The sequence below is a fragment of a genome (assembly GCF_019968955.1).
Source record: "MAG: Porospora cf. gigantea A chromosome Unknown PgA_NODE_145_length_33736_cov_325.084_2001-33736, whole genome shotgun sequence".
Lineage (NCBI taxonomy): Eukaryota > Apicomplexa > Conoidasida > Eugregarinorida > Porosporidae > Porospora > Porospora cf. gigantea A.
This window is the reverse complement of record NW_027151412.1, coordinates 1-18,360: the sequence shown is the minus strand read 5'-3', so window position 1 is coordinate 18,360 and position 18,360 is coordinate 1. Positions and strand designations below refer to the sequence as shown.

Genomic DNA, 18,360 nt, shown 5'->3' with positions numbered 1-18,360 from the left:
GTGTGGATTTGGCATGATGGTCTCCTTTGAAGATTGTTAAAAATGATCTTAAACACGGAAAGTACGGATATTCTGTCGCATTAACTATTATTGATGATCATTAGTACATTTATCATTAATACATTTATCACATTTACCATTAATACACTTAGCTGTGAGTAGCACAGATTAAATCCCTAACCGTTCCGACTATCCTATCAGCCAGCGAGTCGTCACGAGCTCGAACGGCGACGGGAGCGCCAAAACGCTCCAGTTGTCGGGCAGAGTTTTGCCACCAGAGGTAGGCGTCCGCTTCGGTGGTGAGGACGCTGAGCCAAGTGTTCGTGCTGAGGAGCGAGCCTACCACATCATCGATGCCTGCGTAGTCGCAGTTGTTGAGGTCACCTGCGGTGGCTTTGGAGTAGTCGCACGCCCCCAGATGCCTCATGTCCTCCGAGCTAATCTTCGACCTCACGTCCGTTGAAAGTGTGATCACCTTCACATGCGTACGGCCGAAACCCTGAGAACTGAAGGCGTGATAACCAGCGAACGCCACAGCATCGAGAGCAGAGGTGGCCGGGTCGGGTGACCCACGGACATCAACATCCAGAATGGCCGTGGACAGGAATCGGGCGGCATCATCCCTGTCAGTAAGCGGCACGTGAAACATCATTGGGTAGAAGCGGTCTCGATCTGTGCGTTTCTTGTCAACAAAGGATCCCAATCCGAACTTCGAAAAAGGAAACTGTGACTTGAGGCGTCGGATAGCTGCTCCTACCTGCATGGATACGGCTCCTCTATCATCCTCGAAACTCGCGCTAGCGTCCAACAAGTGGAATACATCCAGCTCTATCGTGCGAGTGTCGATCTTCCTGTCGTCACAGACAACCTCCTGTTTCTCCAGATGCTGACAAACCATATCGTCCACAAGGCTAGCCAGATGCGCCTGCATTGAATGACTACCTCTTAGGACTTCCAGCCCCGACGTTAACCCGAAGCTCTGCCACCTCTTAACACGTGAGGCCCACCAAGGGACCACAGTATCATCGGCCGGGTTCAGAAGAACACCGAGACCTACACCAGAGTTAAGAGCCGCAAAAAGGTCATGCTCGGATGCATATCCGCAACGATGGAGCATCTCAGGATCTTGGATCCTTGCGTAGTCACAGCCAGGCAGCGACTTGATACGGGCCCTCGCAGTAGTTTCCTTGGTCTGCGACTTCGCATCTGTGGCCAAGGTAAACATCTTGATGTGGTGCTTGAATACGCCCGGAGCCACAGAGAAGAGATCTCGACCAGCGGAGTATGCCACAGCGTCGTAGGCACTCTCGTCAGCATCAGGGTTACCCGAGTGGCGCAGTTCGAGGAGACGGTCTCTGATGTCAAAGATGTTGTTATCGGCGATGGGGGTTTCCCTGCGCCATACGTGAACACGGCTTCGTCGTTCGGTCTTCTTGTCTATGAAGGACACGAGCCCAAAACGGCTGTGCCTATACCTATCCTGCAGCTTAAACAGCGATCGCGATAGCTCTTCTGCAATTCGTGACTTGCTCTTCACAAAGGAGGCAGATGCGTCCTGATGGTGGATCAATTCGAAGAACACGTCATCGCGGTCAACCAGACTGCCGTCAGAACAAGCAATCATTCCCCTATTCATGCGTTTGCAGACTTCAGCGATGACCTTGTCCCGGAACACCGCTCGTAAGCCTTCACGAGGGCTGCCAGCACTATAGGTGTACCAGTCAAATCCAACTCCGCTGGTAGAAAAGGTATCAGCCATTGTAGACCACCCCTCTACGTAGCGCGGCGAAAATCCCAGCACTGCGACGTCTTTTTGGGCTAGGGGTCTGAACAGCTGATCTGGGGTTGCGGCTTTGCAAAAGTTAAGACTGCGTGGATCAGGGTCAGTCCAAGGGCAATGGAGCCCGACCTCCATTCCTCCCCTTCTGGATTCTCGGGTGGACACGGTAGTCAATATCTTGACGTGCGTCGCACCCGGCACATGCTGAGCGTAAGGAGTGTGGAATAGCGAGTAGGTCAAGGCATCCAAACCATTGCTCACCCCTTGACACGGGCTATAGATGTTTGCGAGCTTGGCCTCGAAGTCAGCCCCGGTGGTCTTCTGAGAAAGTTGCAACTCGCGCTTCCAGGGGTACGCCTCGCGACACTGAGACGCCCGATCCACATGAGAGACCATACCGAATCTCGACCGCGGAAAATACGACTTCAAGTCGTCGATTGCCTTGCTTAGTCCTTGAGTCTCCCATGTAACGGCGTCCTGAACGTGGTTAAGCTCCACAACAACGTCGCTCGAGCTGAACGTGAACTTATCCGGGCAGGTAACCATTATCTCACGCGGCCTACATACCGCTTCAAACACTGCGTCTAGAATCTTGGCAGAGAGGCTGCCTGTAGTCATTGTCGGTTCGGCCAGCCATGAGTGGAGTCCATGGTGATTGAAGTTGTCGATGCGCCGTTGCCACCAACGGAGTACTCGAGGAGTAGCGGTCGGTAGGAGGACGCCAAGATCGATGCCGTTCCGACGGAGGACGCTCATCATCTCATTTTCACGTGCGTAATCGCAGTGGTTGAGGCTCTTAGGGCTGGTGTCAGTGTAAGCACAGCGGCCTTTCCTCCGGTCTTCTAGTTCATGTGTCTGAGATATGTTGTCAGTGGCAACAGTCAACAGGCGTACGCGTTGCTTGTGTTTAGCCGACGGAGCCGAGGTGCTCTGGAAAATACGGTCTTCAGATGGGCAAATGAATACCTACCATATACTCCGCAGTGTACATGAGGGCGTCGAAGACAGCTTCCGGACCATCCCTATTGGGGGCGTTCTTCAGGTTGAGTATCCTCTCTTGGACGCCGGTGATGTCTGACGTTAGAGGGATCTCAAGCGAGTAGGGGTAGAGGCCGTCCACAGAGAAAGCAGTCTTGTCCCTGAAACTTGCCAATCCAAATCGAGAATGAGGAAACAGCTGCGACACGGCAGTAAACGCCGCTTCTATCTCTTGGGAAAGTATTTTCTTCGAACCTGCGAATGACTGAGACGCATCTTGGTGGTGGATCACGTCCAGATGTATGCTGTCAGCGCGCACTCGAGATCCGTTGGGACAAGTGATTAGTTTTTGCTCTCCAACTCTCTCACACACGAGATCCAGGACAGTCTCCGTGATGGTCTGCTCCAACTTCTTCCCATAGGTCGCTTGCCGTTTCACAGCGTTTAATCCCTGATCCACCCAAGCCCCCACTTTTTGGGCCCACCAACTATGCACGTTCTCATCCATCGAGCTGATGATGACCCCGACTCCCACGTCCTTCTTCACGAGAAAAGACGGAACGACCTGGGTTGATACGTAGTCGCATCGGTTTAAGTCTGTTGGGTCATGGGCGCCAAAATCGCACCTCCCCAGTTGCAGAGGCGTTTCCGAGTTGGTGTGTGACTGAATATCCGTCAGGATCGTAGCAATCTTGACCTGGATCCGGTCTTCTGCACGAGCAGTGTATTGGCCGGACTCGACAGTATATGTGAGGGCATCCAGCGCTCCCTCCTTGGGATCCGTGTTACAGCGGAACTTGTCGTCAAAAGCAGCGCCGATATCTGCAATGTGCGCAGTGGTCGAGGTACCCAAGGGAACATCAAGTCTCCAGGGCCAAAATTCCTCTCCAGGTTGCAACGCTTTGTCGATGAACGACACCAATCCGAACCGACTCTCTGGGAACAGATTCTTCAAACCCGTAAAAGCATTAGTCAAAGCCGAAGCAATAAGCTGTTTGTCTCCATCGAAGGAGTGTGACCAATCCTGGTGATGGATCACATCTAGGTAGACCTTGGAAGGGTCTACAACAGTGCCCGCGGGGCACTCAAGTAGATCCGCAAACCCAAGAACTGCTAGCAGGGGAAGAACCTGACGTAGCATTATTAATTCTTCACTGAAAAAGAATACTTTTTGGCGAGATTTCCCCACACGGATTGAGGGGTCGAAGGAGTCCCATCCTTTCAAGAAATCCCGTCGAGCACCCGAAAATAATCATGGTCTGATCCTTGTTTGTCGTGCCGGATTCATGGTTGAGTACTTGATGAACTAACCCCTATTTTCAAATCAGCTATGAGCGCGCCTCCGATACCAGAGCCCTATCTCGTCTCCTACGCTCCAACTGGCCGTGGCTGCTGTAAAACCTGCATGAAGGTTATGGAGAAAGACGGGGTGAGACTGGGCAAGAAAGTGAGGAGTCCCTGGCATGACGGCTTTGATGTGCAGTGGAGTCATGTACGATGCGCGAAGTTCGTGAAGGACCCTGAGGAGGTGAGTTTCTGGCAAGGCCTGAGATGGAACGACTTGATTCGATTTTTGAAGCACTTCGACTGTGAAGTGGACGAGAAACATCCCAAAGTTGAGAGTTCGATACGAAACAACAAGGCCGTTTGGGAAGTGGCTGATGGCTTGATAAAGGCGGGCAAGAACGTCTACATCCCCCTCCTGGAAGAGAGTGGATATACCATACCACGTGAGCTTCCCACCTTCGAAACATAGACAAGCAAGCCCCATCAGACACCTGCCGGTGGGCTGCCGATTTGCTGGTCAATGGAAAGTTGCCGCCGTGTCCAGTGTGTGAGTCCAACGCAGTCGTGGCCTTTGGTCCGGTATTGCGATGTTCCGGGTTCGTGGAGGGGAATCTCCGGTGTCCTTTTTCATATACTGACTTCCGATTACTTGATCCTGACACCAAGGTAGAGAACGACTACTCAGAATCGGCGATGCTACGGAAGGAGCCATTGTCCATACCTGAACGCATTAGAAAAATGCCTGTCATAAAGAAGCTGAATTTGGATGGGAATAAGAAACGGAAGCGAGTTGACAGCGACGATGACTGGACTCAGGTGAAACCTATGAAAGGTACGGCATGTACAGGTTTATTCTTCACGTCTATTGGAAGTTTGCCTGGGGGAGTGGCCGGCGTGAGAGGCCAAGTCGAAACAAATGGTGGGACTTGGCATACAACTCTTAAGCCCAATACGACAGCAATCCTCGTGCCCGAGTCAGGTACAGCTTCCGTGAAGACGAAGAAGAAATTCCTGGATGCCGTTGATCTTGGGGTTCCTGCTTTACTCTGTTCCTACGTAGACGCGTTGTGTCATCGGAAAATTCACTTCGGGCGACCCAAGAAGCGCAAGACCGCAGACTCTGAGGAGGCGGATCGATCTCGAGGGATTATACTCCGGTCGCGGAAATTCGCCGCAGAGTACATGGTAGGTCCAGTGAAATCTTTTGCGGAACCGATGCCGTCGATCGCCGTTGAGAAGGAGGAGGAAACAAGAACAATGCGCCCTTCGATTAAGCCTGGATCAGATGTTCTGCTCCCTGAACCGGAGGCAGGTGCACAATACTCTGTGTACGTCGACTCCTACAACAACGCGTATAACGCCCCTTGCAACGTAGTGGATATTGGCCAAGGTGTGAATAAGTTCTACAAGATAGCGGTGTACCGACGGGGAAAGAAATGGTTTTTCCTGCGAAAGTGGGGACGCGTGGACGACAAGAGCTGGAAGCGGGCCAACAACTTCCTTTTGGATGGGATGGACAAGGAAGAATGCGTCGCCGCATTCCTCAAGAAATTCACTGAGCTGACCGGCAAACTATTTGATGATCGATTCGACGGTGGTCCGGTGCCTGGAAAGCACAGGTTCCTTGAGCTGGACGGATACATGTGGGACGGGGACGAGGAGGAACATGCCGAAGCGGAGAATGTTGCGCCAGACGATCGATCACCAGAAAATGTCGGAACCTGCGACTTGAACGACGCAGTGCAGGCACTTGTACTTTTGCTGTTTTCAAAGCAGCTAATGGAAGATCAGTTGGCAGCACAGCATTTGGACCTGAAGAAAATGCCGTTGGGGAAGATCAGTCGACGACAGCTCAATGCTGCGTACGCAGTACTTAAGGACCTCCAAAACCTGCTGACCGAAGGTAATGATGCAAAGGAAAACAAGCGATGGCATACGATCGTGCAGGCCAAGAGCAACAACTTCTACGAGATCATCCCTCATGCGTACACCGTGAAATTCACGCCACTACCTATCGCTTCACTTGACATGCTGAAGGCCAAGGTCGACGTAATGGAATCCCTATTGCAGGTATCCGTAGCTAACTCGCTGATGTCGGAGGCTTTGGCTAACGCTAAGAAGGTACATCCTTTGGTGGCGCAGTACGACACACTCAAAGCTGACATCTCGGTCGTCTCCTCCAGTCATCACGATTTCGCCATGTTGGAAAGAGCCCTCTCTCAAACGCACGGAGCGACCCACATGTTTCGGCTAACCATCCAGGAAGCGTTTGAGATCCGGAGGGCGGGGGAGCTGGAACGGAATCAGAAGTTCACAGATGTGACGCACCGACGACTGCTCTGGCACGGGTCACGCACATCCAACTTCGCGTCAATCATCAGCAAAGGGCTGTTGATTGCTCCCCCGGAAGCACCCGTCAACGGTTATATGTTTGGTAAGGGAGTGTATTTCGCAGACTCTGTATCGAAGTCTGCACAGTACTGCTGCCACACAACCAGTCACAACGAAGGATTAGTTATGCTCTGTGAGGTCGCGCTGGGCGATCCGCTGCTGAAGAGGGAGTCCGACTCGAATGCAGCAGAAAACTGCCTCGCTGCAGACTGTTTGCATACATTTGCGATAGGCAGGACAGCCCCTGCGAAAGAGGAGAAGCTCGCGTCTGTCGCCTCACAGCACTCTGTGAAGGTCTTCACAGACTCCATGGGCCCCAATGTGCGGGGGCTGAAGATGTGGAATGCGGAGCACAAGAAGAAGCTGGCGGTGGAGGACCTCTCGCTACTTTACAACGAGTACATCGTTTATGATGTCGCGCAGGTCGTGATTAGGTATCTCCTCCGAGTTACATTCGAGTCGAAGGATGATAGCGAGTCCGAGCTAGAATCGGACACAGGGACAGCTCAGTCGACACATTCTGACCCATCCGAGTCGGATCTGTCTGACAGTTAATTTGAACGTTTGAATGTGGATGCTAAATCCCTCTGCTTAGTCGACGCACCATCCGAGTCGGGTCTGTCTGACAGTTAATTTGAACGATGCTACAAAGCCTCACAAAACACATCCTCCACTCAAAGATTTCTGGAGTTGATACTGTCTGGTTTGCACCACATGTTGGCGTACTCTGCTCACCAAGTTAAAGACGATCACAGCGGAGTATCACTGTTGCAAACAACCCTAGGGTGCGTCTTAAGCATATCCCAGAGGTCACTCCCGGTGGCTTCTCTAATTGAGCAGACTCCTGTTTGAGCCTGTGTAAGATCGCACCCATCATCACTTACGGGATCACTTCGCGCCAACCTCAACGCCGCCTCCACGACGAACATACCGCTGAATTGGTAGGCGTCCCCCATAAATCTGTAAGAGGTGCGAAGTTTCCGCGGCCCATTTCGAGTTGAGAGGATGCCACTTGTGGTGACTGTTGTGGAGGCGTCAGGAGCCGGAGCGCTGTCAGCCACCTTCAGGACCTGTTTAAGTAAGGCGGGAACTCGAGCGACAATCTGCATCGCAATTCCCACCACAATGAGGCAGAAGGTCAGAAAATAGGCGACAAACACGTTGGCGACTGGCACTCCGAGTGACAAAATCAACTGCTCTCCGTAGACGAATGCGTTTCGACGATTAGTCCAGTGAGAGTAGTTGACAAGGCCAGGCAACAGAGCGTGGGGAATCAGATAGCGTTCCTGGATGTCATCCCAACGAGGGAGGAAGAAAGCACAAGTAGAGTTGTTCTTGCGAGCGTACTCATTCGGCGCTACTCCAGCCAACTCGAACGGAGAAAGGCGAGGAGAGCCTTCAACGTCACCGGCAGCCACGATGGAAGCGATTGTCTTCATCGTGCCCGATGAAAAGAAGGCGCCGCCGGAAGTTTGAAATGTCTGCGTGACCTTGCCTTCGGAGAGTGCAGCGCCGCTGCGTCCTAATGAAACGGAAAACCCACTGTTCAATGTTCTCGGCCTCATTGAAGAGCTGGATCAACCCCATCTCCGTGGAGGCAGCCTCAAAGGCGCAAAACGGCATGAGAGTCACTCCCTGGCTCTTCGCTTGCTCCGAGTATTTCTGGTCCATCTTCTTTATCCAGTCCGTTTCGCCGGTAATGTCGACGTAATGGGTCTGTTCAGCGATGCAGGCCTTCATTAGCGGCTCGCCATACAAACGAAAAGGTCCCACACAAGCGATAATCGCCTTGCATGAAGCTGCCACTTTTCGTAGGCTTGCCTCATCTTCCAAGCTGGCCTCCAACAATGGAACCTTGACGGACACCTGGAGCTCTGACATTAGCGCCTCCAGCTTCTCTACACTTCGGCCCGCCACAGCAAACTTCACAGTAGTGCCGTAACGGTTGAACAGGTACTTCAACGCAAGGCCACCAGTGTAACCTGTAGCTCCCCACAAGATGATGTCGAACTGCTTGGCCATGGTGATATTCCGAATAATAGGTTAACGGGGAGAAATAGAGTGCTGTGTGGGCTCATACGCACTCAGTTGTGCTCAGATATGCCGCTCAGATAGTTCGTAGCGAATACTCGACAAAGATATTAAATTTTATATGTGTCAATCATACCTAACGGGCACGAAAATCCTGAAAACGTGTTGACGCGCGCTGCGCATTTGAAGCTGCCATAGGTGTTGGTGCAGCATGGTGTCGCAGCAGGGCAGGAGGCGTTGACGAGGCACTCATTGGTGTCAAAGCAGAGGTCTTCGAAGGTCTGAACCGGCAAATCTATGGTGGCCATAGCCCATAAATGCCGGTCAAGCAGAGGAGTAGCAACCTCTTGATCAAAGGAGTGAGATGGTAAAAAAGTGACCAACATGTCAGGTGAATGGAACCCCGCTGGACAATCACATCTGTATCCGGCCATGTCGTCGATGCACGACGAGTCTGGGCACAGGAGGTCGCCCAGAGATCCGTCACGAGCGGCAAGCACTGCCTTCGCCGGCTCGAGGTCCAGAGCCGCCATTGAGAAGGAGCAGAGTGGTAGGGGCTTGCACGAGGTCCGTGCTTGGATTTCGGATTCGGTAACCTTGAGGGATTCAAGGGTTGCACGTGTTTGAACATCGAACTGCCCATCAAAGCTGTCCAGAAGCATCTCAGTTTCGAAGTGGCCGGTAGGGCAGCTACAAACGAACCCGCCAAAAATGTTCAAACACTTGCCGAAGCAGAGACCCAGTTTACATTCGTCGATGTCGAAGCACTTCTGTACTCCGTATCCATCTGCCGCGCTGTAGAACCCTACATCGCACACGCACTCGTACGACCCGTCTGTGTTCGAGCAGCCCGCCTCACAAATGTGCATCCCCTCCGCACACTCATCAATGTCCTCGCATACATCGCCAACCTCTCTGTATCCCGCGCCACATACGCACACGTACCCGCCTTCAGTGTTGACACACATCTTCAGGCCACAGGGATCGAAAGAACACTCGTCGATGTCCTGACATTGTCGGGAGGTCGGCTCGAACTCAAAACCGCTGGGGCAGACGCAGGTGAAACCTCCAACGGTATTTACGCATCGGGGGTTGGAACCGTCGGAGGCCCGACAAATTTCAGGGTCCAAACACTCGTTGACGTCCTGGCAGTCCAAGCCGTCGGGTGACTCATGGGGTGTGAATCCTGGGAGACAAAAACAGTCGTAGGAGCCTGCGGTGTCGCGACAGCCTTTATTGTCGCCGCAGATGTGCTCAGCGAGGCATTCGTTGACGTTGACGCATAGATGACCCTCTGAGGTATAGCCTTGAGGACACCCGCAATCATACGCTCCCTCGGTGTTGTGGCAGAGCTCAGGGTAGGGACACTGATTGTCTCCTTGGCACTCATCTATGTCTTCACAGCTGTGACCACTGGTCAAGTTGTACCCTGGAGCACACGAGCACACGAAAGATCCCACGGTATTTTCACAGGCGTGCTCGCAGTTGTGGGTTCCCGCAGCGCACTCATCTTCGTCCTCACAGGCGCGCTGGTTTGAGCGAAGGCGAAATCCGGAGTGGCAAGCACATGAAAACCCTGGCGAGGCGTCTACACAAATCTGCTCACAGTCATGAAGGCCCTCGGCACACTCGTCTAGGTTCACACACCCAGACCCCTTAGTCTTTCCGTCGCCTATGAAGCCAGGCAGGCAAGAACACTTGGGGATCGCGCTAATGATTCCTATGATGCCGTGAGCGTCGTCGGTTGAATGGCAAGCTGCGTGTTGGTGGCAATAATTGGGCATCAAACAACAGGCCCCTACACAGCCTGAATCTATCGGAGGGTCTGGCGGTTTCATTGTGATTACATTCTCAGTTGTATCCGGTGACGGAGTAGACCCTAGGACGATATTGGTTCCAAAAAAGACAAAGGAAACGATCATAACACCTGGTAATGTAATTACGAACACTTCTCATGCATTAAGTTGTACCAATATTCATGTCAAAGTTCATCAAGCACCGCTCGGATTCTCTCTTGCTCACTCATCAGCTTCGTTCCTGCTCGGTTTCTTTCGTACTTACTCACGACGGACTGTACGTCGAATTTGTGCGATGCGTGGTTGTTGATCCAGCTTAGGAGTTTTTCAGGAGAGCGTTGGCCAGCATAGGTGTGAGGTTTATCCTTCGCCTTCGCGGGAAACAACATGACGGTGGGGAATGAGCCTACTCGCAAGCCGGGTGATGCGTTTCTGGTGGCGTCGATTTTCGTGATCTTCAAAGTTTTGAGCAGAGTCGAGTACTTTGCAACTTTTTTCAGTATGGGCTCGAACTGCGTGCAATGACCACACCAAGGAGCGTAGAAGTCCACGAGGACATCTTTCGACGTATCCTCCATAACCTCCTTCAAGAAGTTGGACCCTACGATAGGCAGCGGCTCCCCATGTATGATGTCCTCAGGGTCGGGTAAAGGCTCGCTCTTGAGGAACTCAACAACTTGCCCGTTGGCGTACTGCTGAAGCCAGGTCGTCAACTGGTTGAACGCTTCTTGTGGTCCGCTATCATTAGTAGGCGGTAGTTGGAAGAAGGAGAATGGAGGACGATAAATGGTCTCTGGCATGAACCGCAGACGGTCACGCTTAATCTTTACCAGGCTGACGAGCGGCACCTCGTCAGTCTCGATGCCCAGAATGTGCATGATCTTAGGTCCGGAGTACCCTGCCAACTCCAGGTCCAAGAGAACCACTTGGATGTCTGCACGGTAATAGCCACCAATGTTATAAATGTCCTGTGCGTACTTCTTCAGCAAGTTCTCGTGAGCGATGACAAACAACAGAGGGAGGCCATTTGAAGCCTGCCTAAGGATGCTGGCCGCACTCAGATCATGGAACAAGGCCACCTTTGGAACCCTGAACTCCTTGACTATCTGCACCATGCTCTCCTTGTTTTGGAGAGACTTGAGCCGGTCCTCCACTGAAACAGACTCGATTCGAGGCTGGTCACCTGGTTTAGGTCGGATGAAGGACATCTCGTCTGGAAAGAGCACAAGGGTAGGCTCTAAATCCTCCTTGGCGTCGTTGAAGAGGACATGAGTCGCTTCTGTTTGGTGACTGAACGGATTCATCACCAGCAGGAAGGGCATTTGGGTCTGGATTCTGTGTTATCGAGACTTCGCAGCTCACAGTTCCGATGCGTGCTTAGCCCTCTCAGGTTTTCCGCCTCTCCACATCTGCACAGCGTGCGACGCCACTTCAGGTTGGTGAGTGAGCGCGAAGAAGGACTCCTGTTCGAGGTTCGACACGTCTCGGAGGTGTTGTCGGAGCGCATCTAGGGTCGTCTCTCCGCCAGGCACATTCATAGGCACGAATACGAGAACCACCACTGAATCCGTGTGGTTATTCGCCAGCAGAGTGTATTCTTCAACTGTCGTAATCGTCTCAACTGAATCAACCAAGTGGTTGAGCCACCGGACAATACCTGTGGCAGTGCGTTCACCTGCGTAGTTGACCACCGTATTCTCCCCGCCAATACCAGTCCGATATAACCTCACGTCCGGGAACTGGTAAATGCCCTGTTCCTTTGCTATCGTCTCATACTTGAGGGGGTTGACCATAAGAACCGTGATGGGCTCTTGAAGCTCTCCGATGGTCGCGCCATCGCCAGGAAACTTCTGGCAGATCTTACCCCATTCGTTTGCCATAGCGAAGCTGAAGCTGCAGTGATCAGCGTAGAAGAAGACAATCGTGTTTCCTTGGGACTTAATTGCATCCGAGAATACCTTTTCATTGGCGATCTGACATTGGGACTCGGCTGCGACGTCCTCAATTGGGTACTTATGCAGCAAGAACGCCGTCACACTGGACCAAAGCCACAACAGCCTCAACATTAATAGGAGTTTCGAGTATTTAGCGCAAGTCACAAGGGATTTCATTGCCCTTCGCGCCTTGCACTCAAACTGCACTGATGTCATCGTTTCGAGGCGGACCTCAATCAGCAATGACGGGACTCCGTTACTCCAAAGTGGATGTCTAGTTTGAACTGATCGGCGCCATAAGCGTCTGGCAAGTTTGACTGATCAACACCATTTTGTAATGGCAAGGCCGTTACTCAAATTATCTGGTGTGATTCCCGCATTTTGATGGGAGATATCTTTCGGCGGATAGCGAAGGTTTTGTTTGGTCTCCCGGGAGAAGACTCTTGTGCCAGCGCGGCTGACATCTTACAGTTTCAACCTGGTGAGCTAGCGACCTGCACGCGAGCACTCCCGCTATTTGCGAATCACGCTGCGGGTTCCTTGTGGAGGACGACCGACGAGAAGGTAGTTGGGATGCTTGGCTGCACCGTTGGAGACGCCGATATCTTCGGCGTCAATCTAAGCTCCCTGATCCCGGGCGTGGAATCGTGCCCTTCAGACCTAGCCAGCTGGTCAAAGCCCAGCGAATGGGGCGTCTGGACATACGCACTCAGGAGCGTGCAGCTTTATCCTTATCACCTGATTGCTGCCGTGGTCGGGACCTGTTGGATGTTGCTCCTACTACTGCATAACCTGTGGTTTGCATGCCTACCGCAATGCCGTCGGCGTACGGCTAGAGTGCTTCCCGGACGCGCAGGCGCTGATCGCCTCCGCAGGCCACCTCAGAAGACGAACCGGTGCCGAGGCTGTACAGTACTGCTGCTATCCACCCTCTGGGCGCTGACGTTGGGTGGACTGGTCGTTGGATGTGTGCTCTACGGCCTTTCCTTCCGACAACTCTACCTAAATTGTCCTTCCAGCTGTTACTTTCGAAACCTGCAGAAGCACTCAGTAGACTTGCTCCCTGACTACCCTCCCTTCCCGACATCTTCGTCGCCTGATGAACTGACGCCTACGGATGTTATGAATGCCTTTTTGGGTCATATCCGCCATGAATCCACTCGTCGGGCAGGCACAACTGCATCTTCACTTGACAAGTACTACTCGATCCTGCAGCCTGTGATGGGTTGGCTGCCACCGGGCGTTTTCCTGCTAGGCTGCGTGGTTACTGCTCTCGTTTTGCCAGCCCTGGGTTCTCTGATCTACACGATCGCCCAGCGCCACTCTCGCCACCCTTCACCCTCGCCGTTGGGAATGCTGATGTCATTCCTGTCACTGGGGTTGCTTTGGGTCGTCACTGGTTTTTTGGGATCTCTGGCTTTGGTCGTTGGCGCTGCGATCGCCATCCCACTCACAACACTGGAGCCCGTCGAGGGGTTGGCTAGGCAGGGGGCCATCCGAGCAGTGCGAGATAAGGCGGAGGCCTTCACGTCTCAGGTGTCACAGGAGTTTTCCCTAATCTACGAAAACTTTCCGCATGGGGGATTCTACGGGCTGAACTTGGCTGACACCAAGCAATACGAAGCCGCTACCGATGCATGGCTGCAAAAATTGACAGCTTCGGCGGATTTGATGGTTCAAGACGGTTTCGCCCTCGTTGACATCACAAAGAGTGCTGCGGGCGTGATCGCTCTAGGCTGCCTGATCTTTGGTGGCGTTTCGATGATTGGCTACTTCAGTTTGTTCAAGCAGTGGCATTATTGGAGGAACCTTTACAGACAACGTAGGTATTTGCAGAGCGATACGTCGGATACCTCCACCGAACTCGCCTCTGCACTTGCTGTCGCCCGAAACGACAACGCAATTCAAGCCATTGCCAAAGGCGACCTATCCCGTCTCGACAGCATCGACAGCAACACGCCTCTGGACGCTCACATGCGCAACACGCCGCTGCACTATGCTGCTTTCTTCGGTAACATGGAGGCCGCGAAGCTGCTGCTAGAAAGGGGCGCTCGACCCGGAACAACCAACATGCTCGGCTTTAAACCACAGCAAATCGCTGTGATGGAAAACCACCCTGAGGTGGCCTCGATGCTAGAAGAGATTGAGGCTCAAGCCGAAGGTCTGGAACACCCAAGACTCCGACAGGCCGCTGTGGACCACGGAACAATAGATGAGTTCATGGTCTAATGATGGAACTCTCAACATTTATGGTAACATATCTTTCATGAGCATTTCTGGAGGTCTCTTTTCCTCCATTAGAGGTTGAATCAGGTCCTTGATTCTTGAGACTACACAGGCGGCGCATTCCGCTTCAAACTAGACTCCAAGGCCTGCTGCTTCTCCATAAACTCCTCCAACGGAGACGTGTTGGTCCGACACACCTGCATCAGGCTAGTCGGAACTCGAATGACATCCTCAGACCAATCAGGCGTCGGAACGCCGATTGTGTGTCGCCGGCGTTTGCAACGCTTGGGTGCGTCCGGAGTTCTGGGGGTGATGTGCTCGATAGGAGGGGTTACCATGACGAATTCCGGTACGGGCTCCGTCATTCGTCTGAACGGAACAATTTGCGGCGTGCGGAAGGTAGACGAGTCATCTGTGAAGTCTGTGCCAATGTCAGGACTTTCCAGCGTCTCGGCGCCTTCAATATCTGGTGTGTCCTGAGACTTTCTGGCACTGATTTGCATAAGCAATATCTGTCACGCACAAAAGTATGTTGGGGCTCAAGATTCAATGATAACGCAGCACTTGTTGCCTTTCGATGTTTATGATGTGAGGACGAGTACTGGTTTGGTTTCGTTAACCAACAAAATCAAGTAATTCTTCATGAAGCTGAGTGTACACTCCTCCAAGTCCCAGAAGGGTCTCTATCACATCCTTGGAAGCTTCCTGAATGTATCAACGATTTCCCCTGCGGCCCAGGAATCAGCGTCTGCGCCCATCCTACGGGCAACAGCGCCGTCATCTGTGCCCTCACTCCCCCCACCGCTTCCCTCAACCCAAGCGTCATCAAACGTCACTGTGCTTCCCCCGCTCTCCCAAGCAACAAAATCGACCGAACCGCCAAGGACCATCAAGAAAATCCAGGAGGTCAGTGTATTTCGAAGGTCGGCACCAGGCGAGCACCTTCACGTTGACGGCATCGTCAAGCAACGCGTTGGTGGCTTCGTCAAGCAACGCATTGGTGGCATCGTCACGTTTACGACCGGCGAACGCAATTTCGTAAACACTCAGCTATTCAATTCCGTTGTCAAAAGGAGAAATGAAGACGCCTCTGAAAAGATTGAGCAGCATTTGTGGAAGGCAGCAGAAGAAATTATGGGTGCTGGTGAAGTCGCGCAGGAGTGTGATATCCCAAAGACCTCAGAGTTCCCTAAGTTCCCAGATGTTATCTCAGAGTTACCAGATATCTCAGAGATCCCGAACATCCAAGAGTTCCCGAAGTCTCGAAAACGAAAGCTCCGAACCATGGACGACCTAATCCCTGCGCGTTGGTGAAAAAAACTTTTCCGTATTTAATGGCTTGCATCGGGGTTGCTTACGGGCTGCTCTCACCCCGCAGCACGCTGAACGGAAGTCGTATTTCCCCACCTGAGCTGTCAGGAGTCCAACTCTTTAACGAATCGGAGCTTTTCTTCTGTGACGTGTGTAGTGACGTGCGCTGTCGTCTGGACACAATTGAGGAGCCGGATGACAAGTCATGCCCTCACTGCCTCAGAAACGTCTCTCTGTCCAGCATTGTACACGCGGATAGGTGCGCGTCGTGTTTCCTGTGCCCTCTCTGCAGTCAGCCGCTGAGATCCAATGTGGAGGCAGAGACTGCGATTGCGACATGCGATTATTGTGGATTCGATAGTGGTGTTGTGAAAACGACAGAGGACGCGCTTATAAGTGAGGTGCTTCTGATCATCACACAGAGCACCTAACAGCCCGAGAAATCAAATCTCGTCCAACGGACAACTTCATCGCTCTCTGCAATGCTTTGGAGAAGAACTCAGGTGCGAGATCATGCGATTCGGCCTTCCGAAGTCACGGCCACAGCAAATCAGAGGACGACCACAGAGCAGACTCCATATGGAAATGGGGCCTCGAGGAACTCCGAAGCGATGCTAGCTACCAAACGCTGGACGAGCTCATAGGCGTTGAGCATCCGGAAAGGTCCGTAAAGGCGGCTGCACGCGTAAAGCTCTCGGTAGAGGAAGCGCTTCCCCTACGGCAGCTACTGGGCAGGCCCTCTCAATCACGATTTCCGAGGGGGAGCTCCATCCAAATTGCTCGACGGCCACTGCTGCAAGCGCGGTTCTTCAAACGGTGCGGAGTGGTGAGGTCTAGGGGACATCAACACAGTGTTCCAAGATCCTGAGCAAATGCTACCGTCGAGGCACCTCACTTATCTACCTGACGTCCGCTTTTCTGGGTCAGTGGACACCGGCATTGATGTTAAAGCAGGCTGTGGTTGGCGAGCCTCCGATTGGGGGGTTGGAAACGCGGCCCTTGAAGGAGCGGTTCCAGGCTTTGAAGCCGGGGTTTAAGGGCTACATCGACTTGGTTGTGGCTAACAGAAGAGACGTCCAAGGTAATTTTAACAGAAGCTGTTCAACTCAGTGACTATTACGGTGGAACCCGGCCTCACAGCGCTGAACAGGAATAACGAGTCGACCTCCGAGCCTTACTCAGACGTCTGCACCCTGAAGATTGTCCAGCCGAAACTCTCCTTCGATCTGCTTCCGGGCAGCGAGAACGACGCTCTGAGTCTAGAGCCTACAGGCAACGCGTGGGGTATTGTGGCAAAACAAGATTCGGCAGTTATGTTGCGAGTTCCAGCGGAAGCACGAATGACTCTGGCCAACGACAACGCGCGCTGTTGTTTGCCGATGCATATTACGTTCAACGAGACTATGAGCTCCACCATCTATCCCATCTTATCGTTGGGTCTGTTCGGCGTCTAGTACGAGGGCATAGTCATAAGTTCTTGCGATGCGGATGGCCCTGATTTCCCCAGCGCTCGACGCATTTCGCTCTCTAGTTGATCAAGATTAGGAGTGACATACTGCTGTGATTTTCGTTGGCAATTCTCACCTTAATGTCCAAAGGTTTTAGTGGAATCTCGGAAACCTGGAACACACTTTTCCAGGAGTAGAGTTCTCTCTCGTCCTCAATACTTTCAGGTGTGCTCTCCCAAGATTGCTCAGAGTCCGTCATTATGATAAATACGTATTAAGATGCTTACCGGTTTTGAACGGCTCAATCGCATCAGTCACCGGCTGCAGCAAGTAGCAGTAGGCGATCAATCTGTCCTGGAACCACTAAAAAACTTGAATGAGTTCACTAGCCGGGATGCTGACTTCTGGTTTGGCCACCTTACAGGCCGCAGACCAGACCTCACAGCAAATTTCGGAATCGTTATGTCCTGCTATTGGGAACTGGGAACGCTGGTATTGGAGGGTTTAGGTGGGGCTTCCCAGGAATCTGGACACAGATATCAGTTGCAGTGTACTAGATCCTTGGTTATTGCCAGTGATTGATGCTGCGCCGTGGCTCGTTCAGGTTGTTCCTGCTTACCACCGCGCGGTGACGAGGTTATCTTACGACGATGCGGCAACACGACAAGCCCCTGCGACTGCTGACATCATGATGCGTTACTGCCTGCTGCAAACATGGCAGGCAGCGCGAAGACCGCTAGCCGCTGTGATGAGCGTCCCGATAAGCGAGATACCAGACATGTCACTCTACGGCGAATCATACGAACGAGCCCTAGGTGACTGCTGCACCCTGATGGACGACTTAACGTTGAACTCCAAAGCGGCGAGGCGAGACGCGAGAGTTTACTCTCTTTGGTGCCGCTTCTTCGCGATCCACTCTTTGTTCGCGATCGCCCGAAAGATCCAGAACGGCAAATCTTCAAAGATGCTCTGCAAGTGCGACCCTCTTTCGGCATCACACAGCAAAATTCGAAAGCGCCTCCGGACCTGCATTTCGTCCGAATCCGAACCTCAGAATGTATTGGATAGCAGTGGGTACCAGGCATACGTCTAGCAGTGAACTCAGCCGTCGGATTGCTTCTCGAAGGTCTTGATTCCGCCGCGTGGGAACGGTCTGCCTGTGCCACCCCTCAGCGATT

General features: G+C 52.7%; 10 protein-coding genes across 18 annotated transcripts; 5 read left to right on the top strand and 5 right to left on the bottom strand.

The window, feature by feature from the left end:
- Positions 1–148: 148 nt before the first annotated feature.
- On the bottom strand, positions 149–3,899 carry KVP18_004748 (uncharacterized protein; the record flags this gene model as incomplete). Its single annotated transcript, XM_067957686.1, has 2 exons — positions 149–2,710; positions 2,751–3,899. The coding sequence occupies 2 exons, from the start codon at positions 3,897–3,899 to the stop codon at positions 149–151; spliced, it is 3,711 nt and encodes a 1,236-aa protein (XP_067812581.1).
- A 189-nt stretch (positions 3,900–4,088) lies between these two features.
- On the top strand, positions 4,089–6,991 carry KVP18_004736 (uncharacterized protein; the record flags this gene model as incomplete). Of its 3 annotated transcripts, XM_067957663.1 has the most annotated exons (2): positions 4,089–4,488; positions 4,515–6,991. In XM_067957663.1, 2 exons carry the CDS (start codon positions 4,089–4,091, stop codon positions 6,989–6,991), a joined length of 2,877 nt encoding a protein of 958 aa, XP_067812560.1. The 3 variants fall into 3 exon arrangements, with proteins under 3 accessions (XP_067812560.1, XP_067812559.1, XP_067812561.1); XM_067957662.1 differs by lacking the exon at positions 4,515–6,991 and having other exon boundaries at positions 4,164–4,514; XM_067957664.1 differs by lacking the exon at positions 4,089–4,488 and having other exon boundaries at positions 4,739–6,991.
- Positions 6,992–7,185: 194 nt separating this feature from the next.
- On the bottom strand, positions 7,186–8,458 carry KVP18_004749 (uncharacterized protein; the record flags this gene model as incomplete). 2 transcript variants are annotated; one of them, XM_067957687.1, is made up of 3 exons in its annotated part: positions 7,186–7,290; positions 7,321–7,951; positions 7,980–8,458. In XM_067957687.1, the coding sequence occupies 3 exons, from the start codon at positions 8,456–8,458 to the stop codon at positions 7,186–7,188; spliced, it is 1,215 nt and encodes a 404-aa protein (XP_067812582.1). The 2 variants fall into 2 exon arrangements, with proteins under 2 accessions (XP_067812582.1, XP_067812583.1); XM_067957688.1 differs by having other exon boundaries at positions 7,186–7,951.
- A 119-nt stretch (positions 8,459–8,577) lies between these two features.
- Positions 8,578–10,389, bottom strand: KVP18_004747 (uncharacterized protein; the record flags this gene model as incomplete). 2 transcript variants are annotated; one of them, XM_067957684.1, is made up of 2 exons in its annotated part: positions 8,578–9,302; positions 9,327–10,389. In XM_067957684.1, 2 exons carry the CDS (start codon positions 10,387–10,389, stop codon positions 8,578–8,580), a joined length of 1,788 nt encoding a protein of 595 aa, XP_067812579.1. The 2 variants fall into 2 exon arrangements, with proteins under 2 accessions (XP_067812579.1, XP_067812580.1); XM_067957685.1 differs by having other exon boundaries at positions 8,578–10,389.
- A 59-nt stretch (positions 10,390–10,448) lies between these two features.
- KVP18_004743 (uncharacterized protein) lies at positions 10,449–12,329 on the bottom strand (the record flags this gene model as incomplete). 3 transcript variants are annotated; one of them, XM_067957673.1, is made up of 2 exons in its annotated part: positions 10,449–11,598; positions 11,626–12,329. In XM_067957673.1, 2 exons carry the CDS (start codon positions 12,327–12,329, stop codon positions 10,449–10,451), a joined length of 1,854 nt encoding a protein of 617 aa, XP_067812570.1. The 3 variants fall into 3 exon arrangements, with proteins under 3 accessions (XP_067812570.1, XP_067812571.1, XP_067812572.1); XM_067957674.1 differs by lacking the exon at positions 11,626–12,329 and having other exon boundaries at positions 10,449–11,585; XM_067957675.1 differs by lacking the exon at positions 10,449–11,598 and having other exon boundaries at positions 11,622–12,329.
- A 252-nt stretch (positions 12,330–12,581) lies between these two features.
- KVP18_004739 (uncharacterized protein) lies at positions 12,582–14,426 on the top strand (the record flags this gene model as incomplete). Its single annotated transcript, XM_067957668.1, has 1 exon — positions 12,582–14,426. One exon carries the CDS (start codon positions 12,582–12,584, stop codon positions 14,424–14,426), a length of 1,845 nt encoding a protein of 614 aa, XP_067812565.1.
- A 101-nt stretch (positions 14,427–14,527) lies between these two features.
- KVP18_004746 (uncharacterized protein) lies at positions 14,528–14,926 on the bottom strand (the record flags this gene model as incomplete). Its single annotated transcript, XM_067957683.1, has 1 exon — positions 14,528–14,926. The coding sequence occupies one exon, from the start codon at positions 14,924–14,926 to the stop codon at positions 14,528–14,530; it is 399 nt and encodes a 132-aa protein (XP_067812578.1).
- Positions 14,927–15,065: 139 nt separating this feature from the next.
- On the top strand, positions 15,066–15,737 carry KVP18_004740 (uncharacterized protein; the record flags this gene model as incomplete). Its single annotated transcript, XM_067957669.1, has 1 exon — positions 15,066–15,737. The coding sequence occupies one exon, from the start codon at positions 15,066–15,068 to the stop codon at positions 15,735–15,737; it is 672 nt and encodes a 223-aa protein (XP_067812566.1).
- A 20-nt stretch (positions 15,738–15,757) lies between these two features.
- KVP18_004741 (uncharacterized protein) lies at positions 15,758–17,188 on the top strand (the record flags this gene model as incomplete). Of its 2 annotated transcripts, XM_067957670.1 has the most annotated exons (4): positions 15,758–16,130; positions 16,157–16,560; positions 16,587–16,815; positions 16,845–17,188. In XM_067957670.1, 4 exons carry the CDS (start codon positions 15,758–15,760, stop codon positions 17,186–17,188), a joined length of 1,350 nt encoding a protein of 449 aa, XP_067812567.1. The 2 variants fall into 2 exon arrangements, with proteins under 2 accessions (XP_067812567.1, XP_067812568.1); XM_067957671.1 differs by lacking the exons at positions 15,758–16,130; positions 16,157–16,560 and having other exon boundaries at positions 16,677–16,815.
- A 273-nt stretch (positions 17,189–17,461) lies between these two features.
- On the top strand, positions 17,462–18,275 carry KVP18_004744 (uncharacterized protein; the record flags this gene model as incomplete). Of its 2 annotated transcripts, XM_067957677.1 has the most annotated exons (2): positions 17,462–17,690; positions 17,719–18,275. In XM_067957677.1, 2 exons carry the CDS (start codon positions 17,462–17,464, stop codon positions 18,273–18,275), a joined length of 786 nt encoding a protein of 261 aa, XP_067812574.1. The 2 variants fall into 2 exon arrangements, with proteins under 2 accessions (XP_067812574.1, XP_067812573.1); XM_067957676.1 differs by lacking the exon at positions 17,462–17,690 and having other exon boundaries at positions 17,871–18,275.
- Between the last annotated feature and the right edge of the window lie 85 nt (positions 18,276–18,360).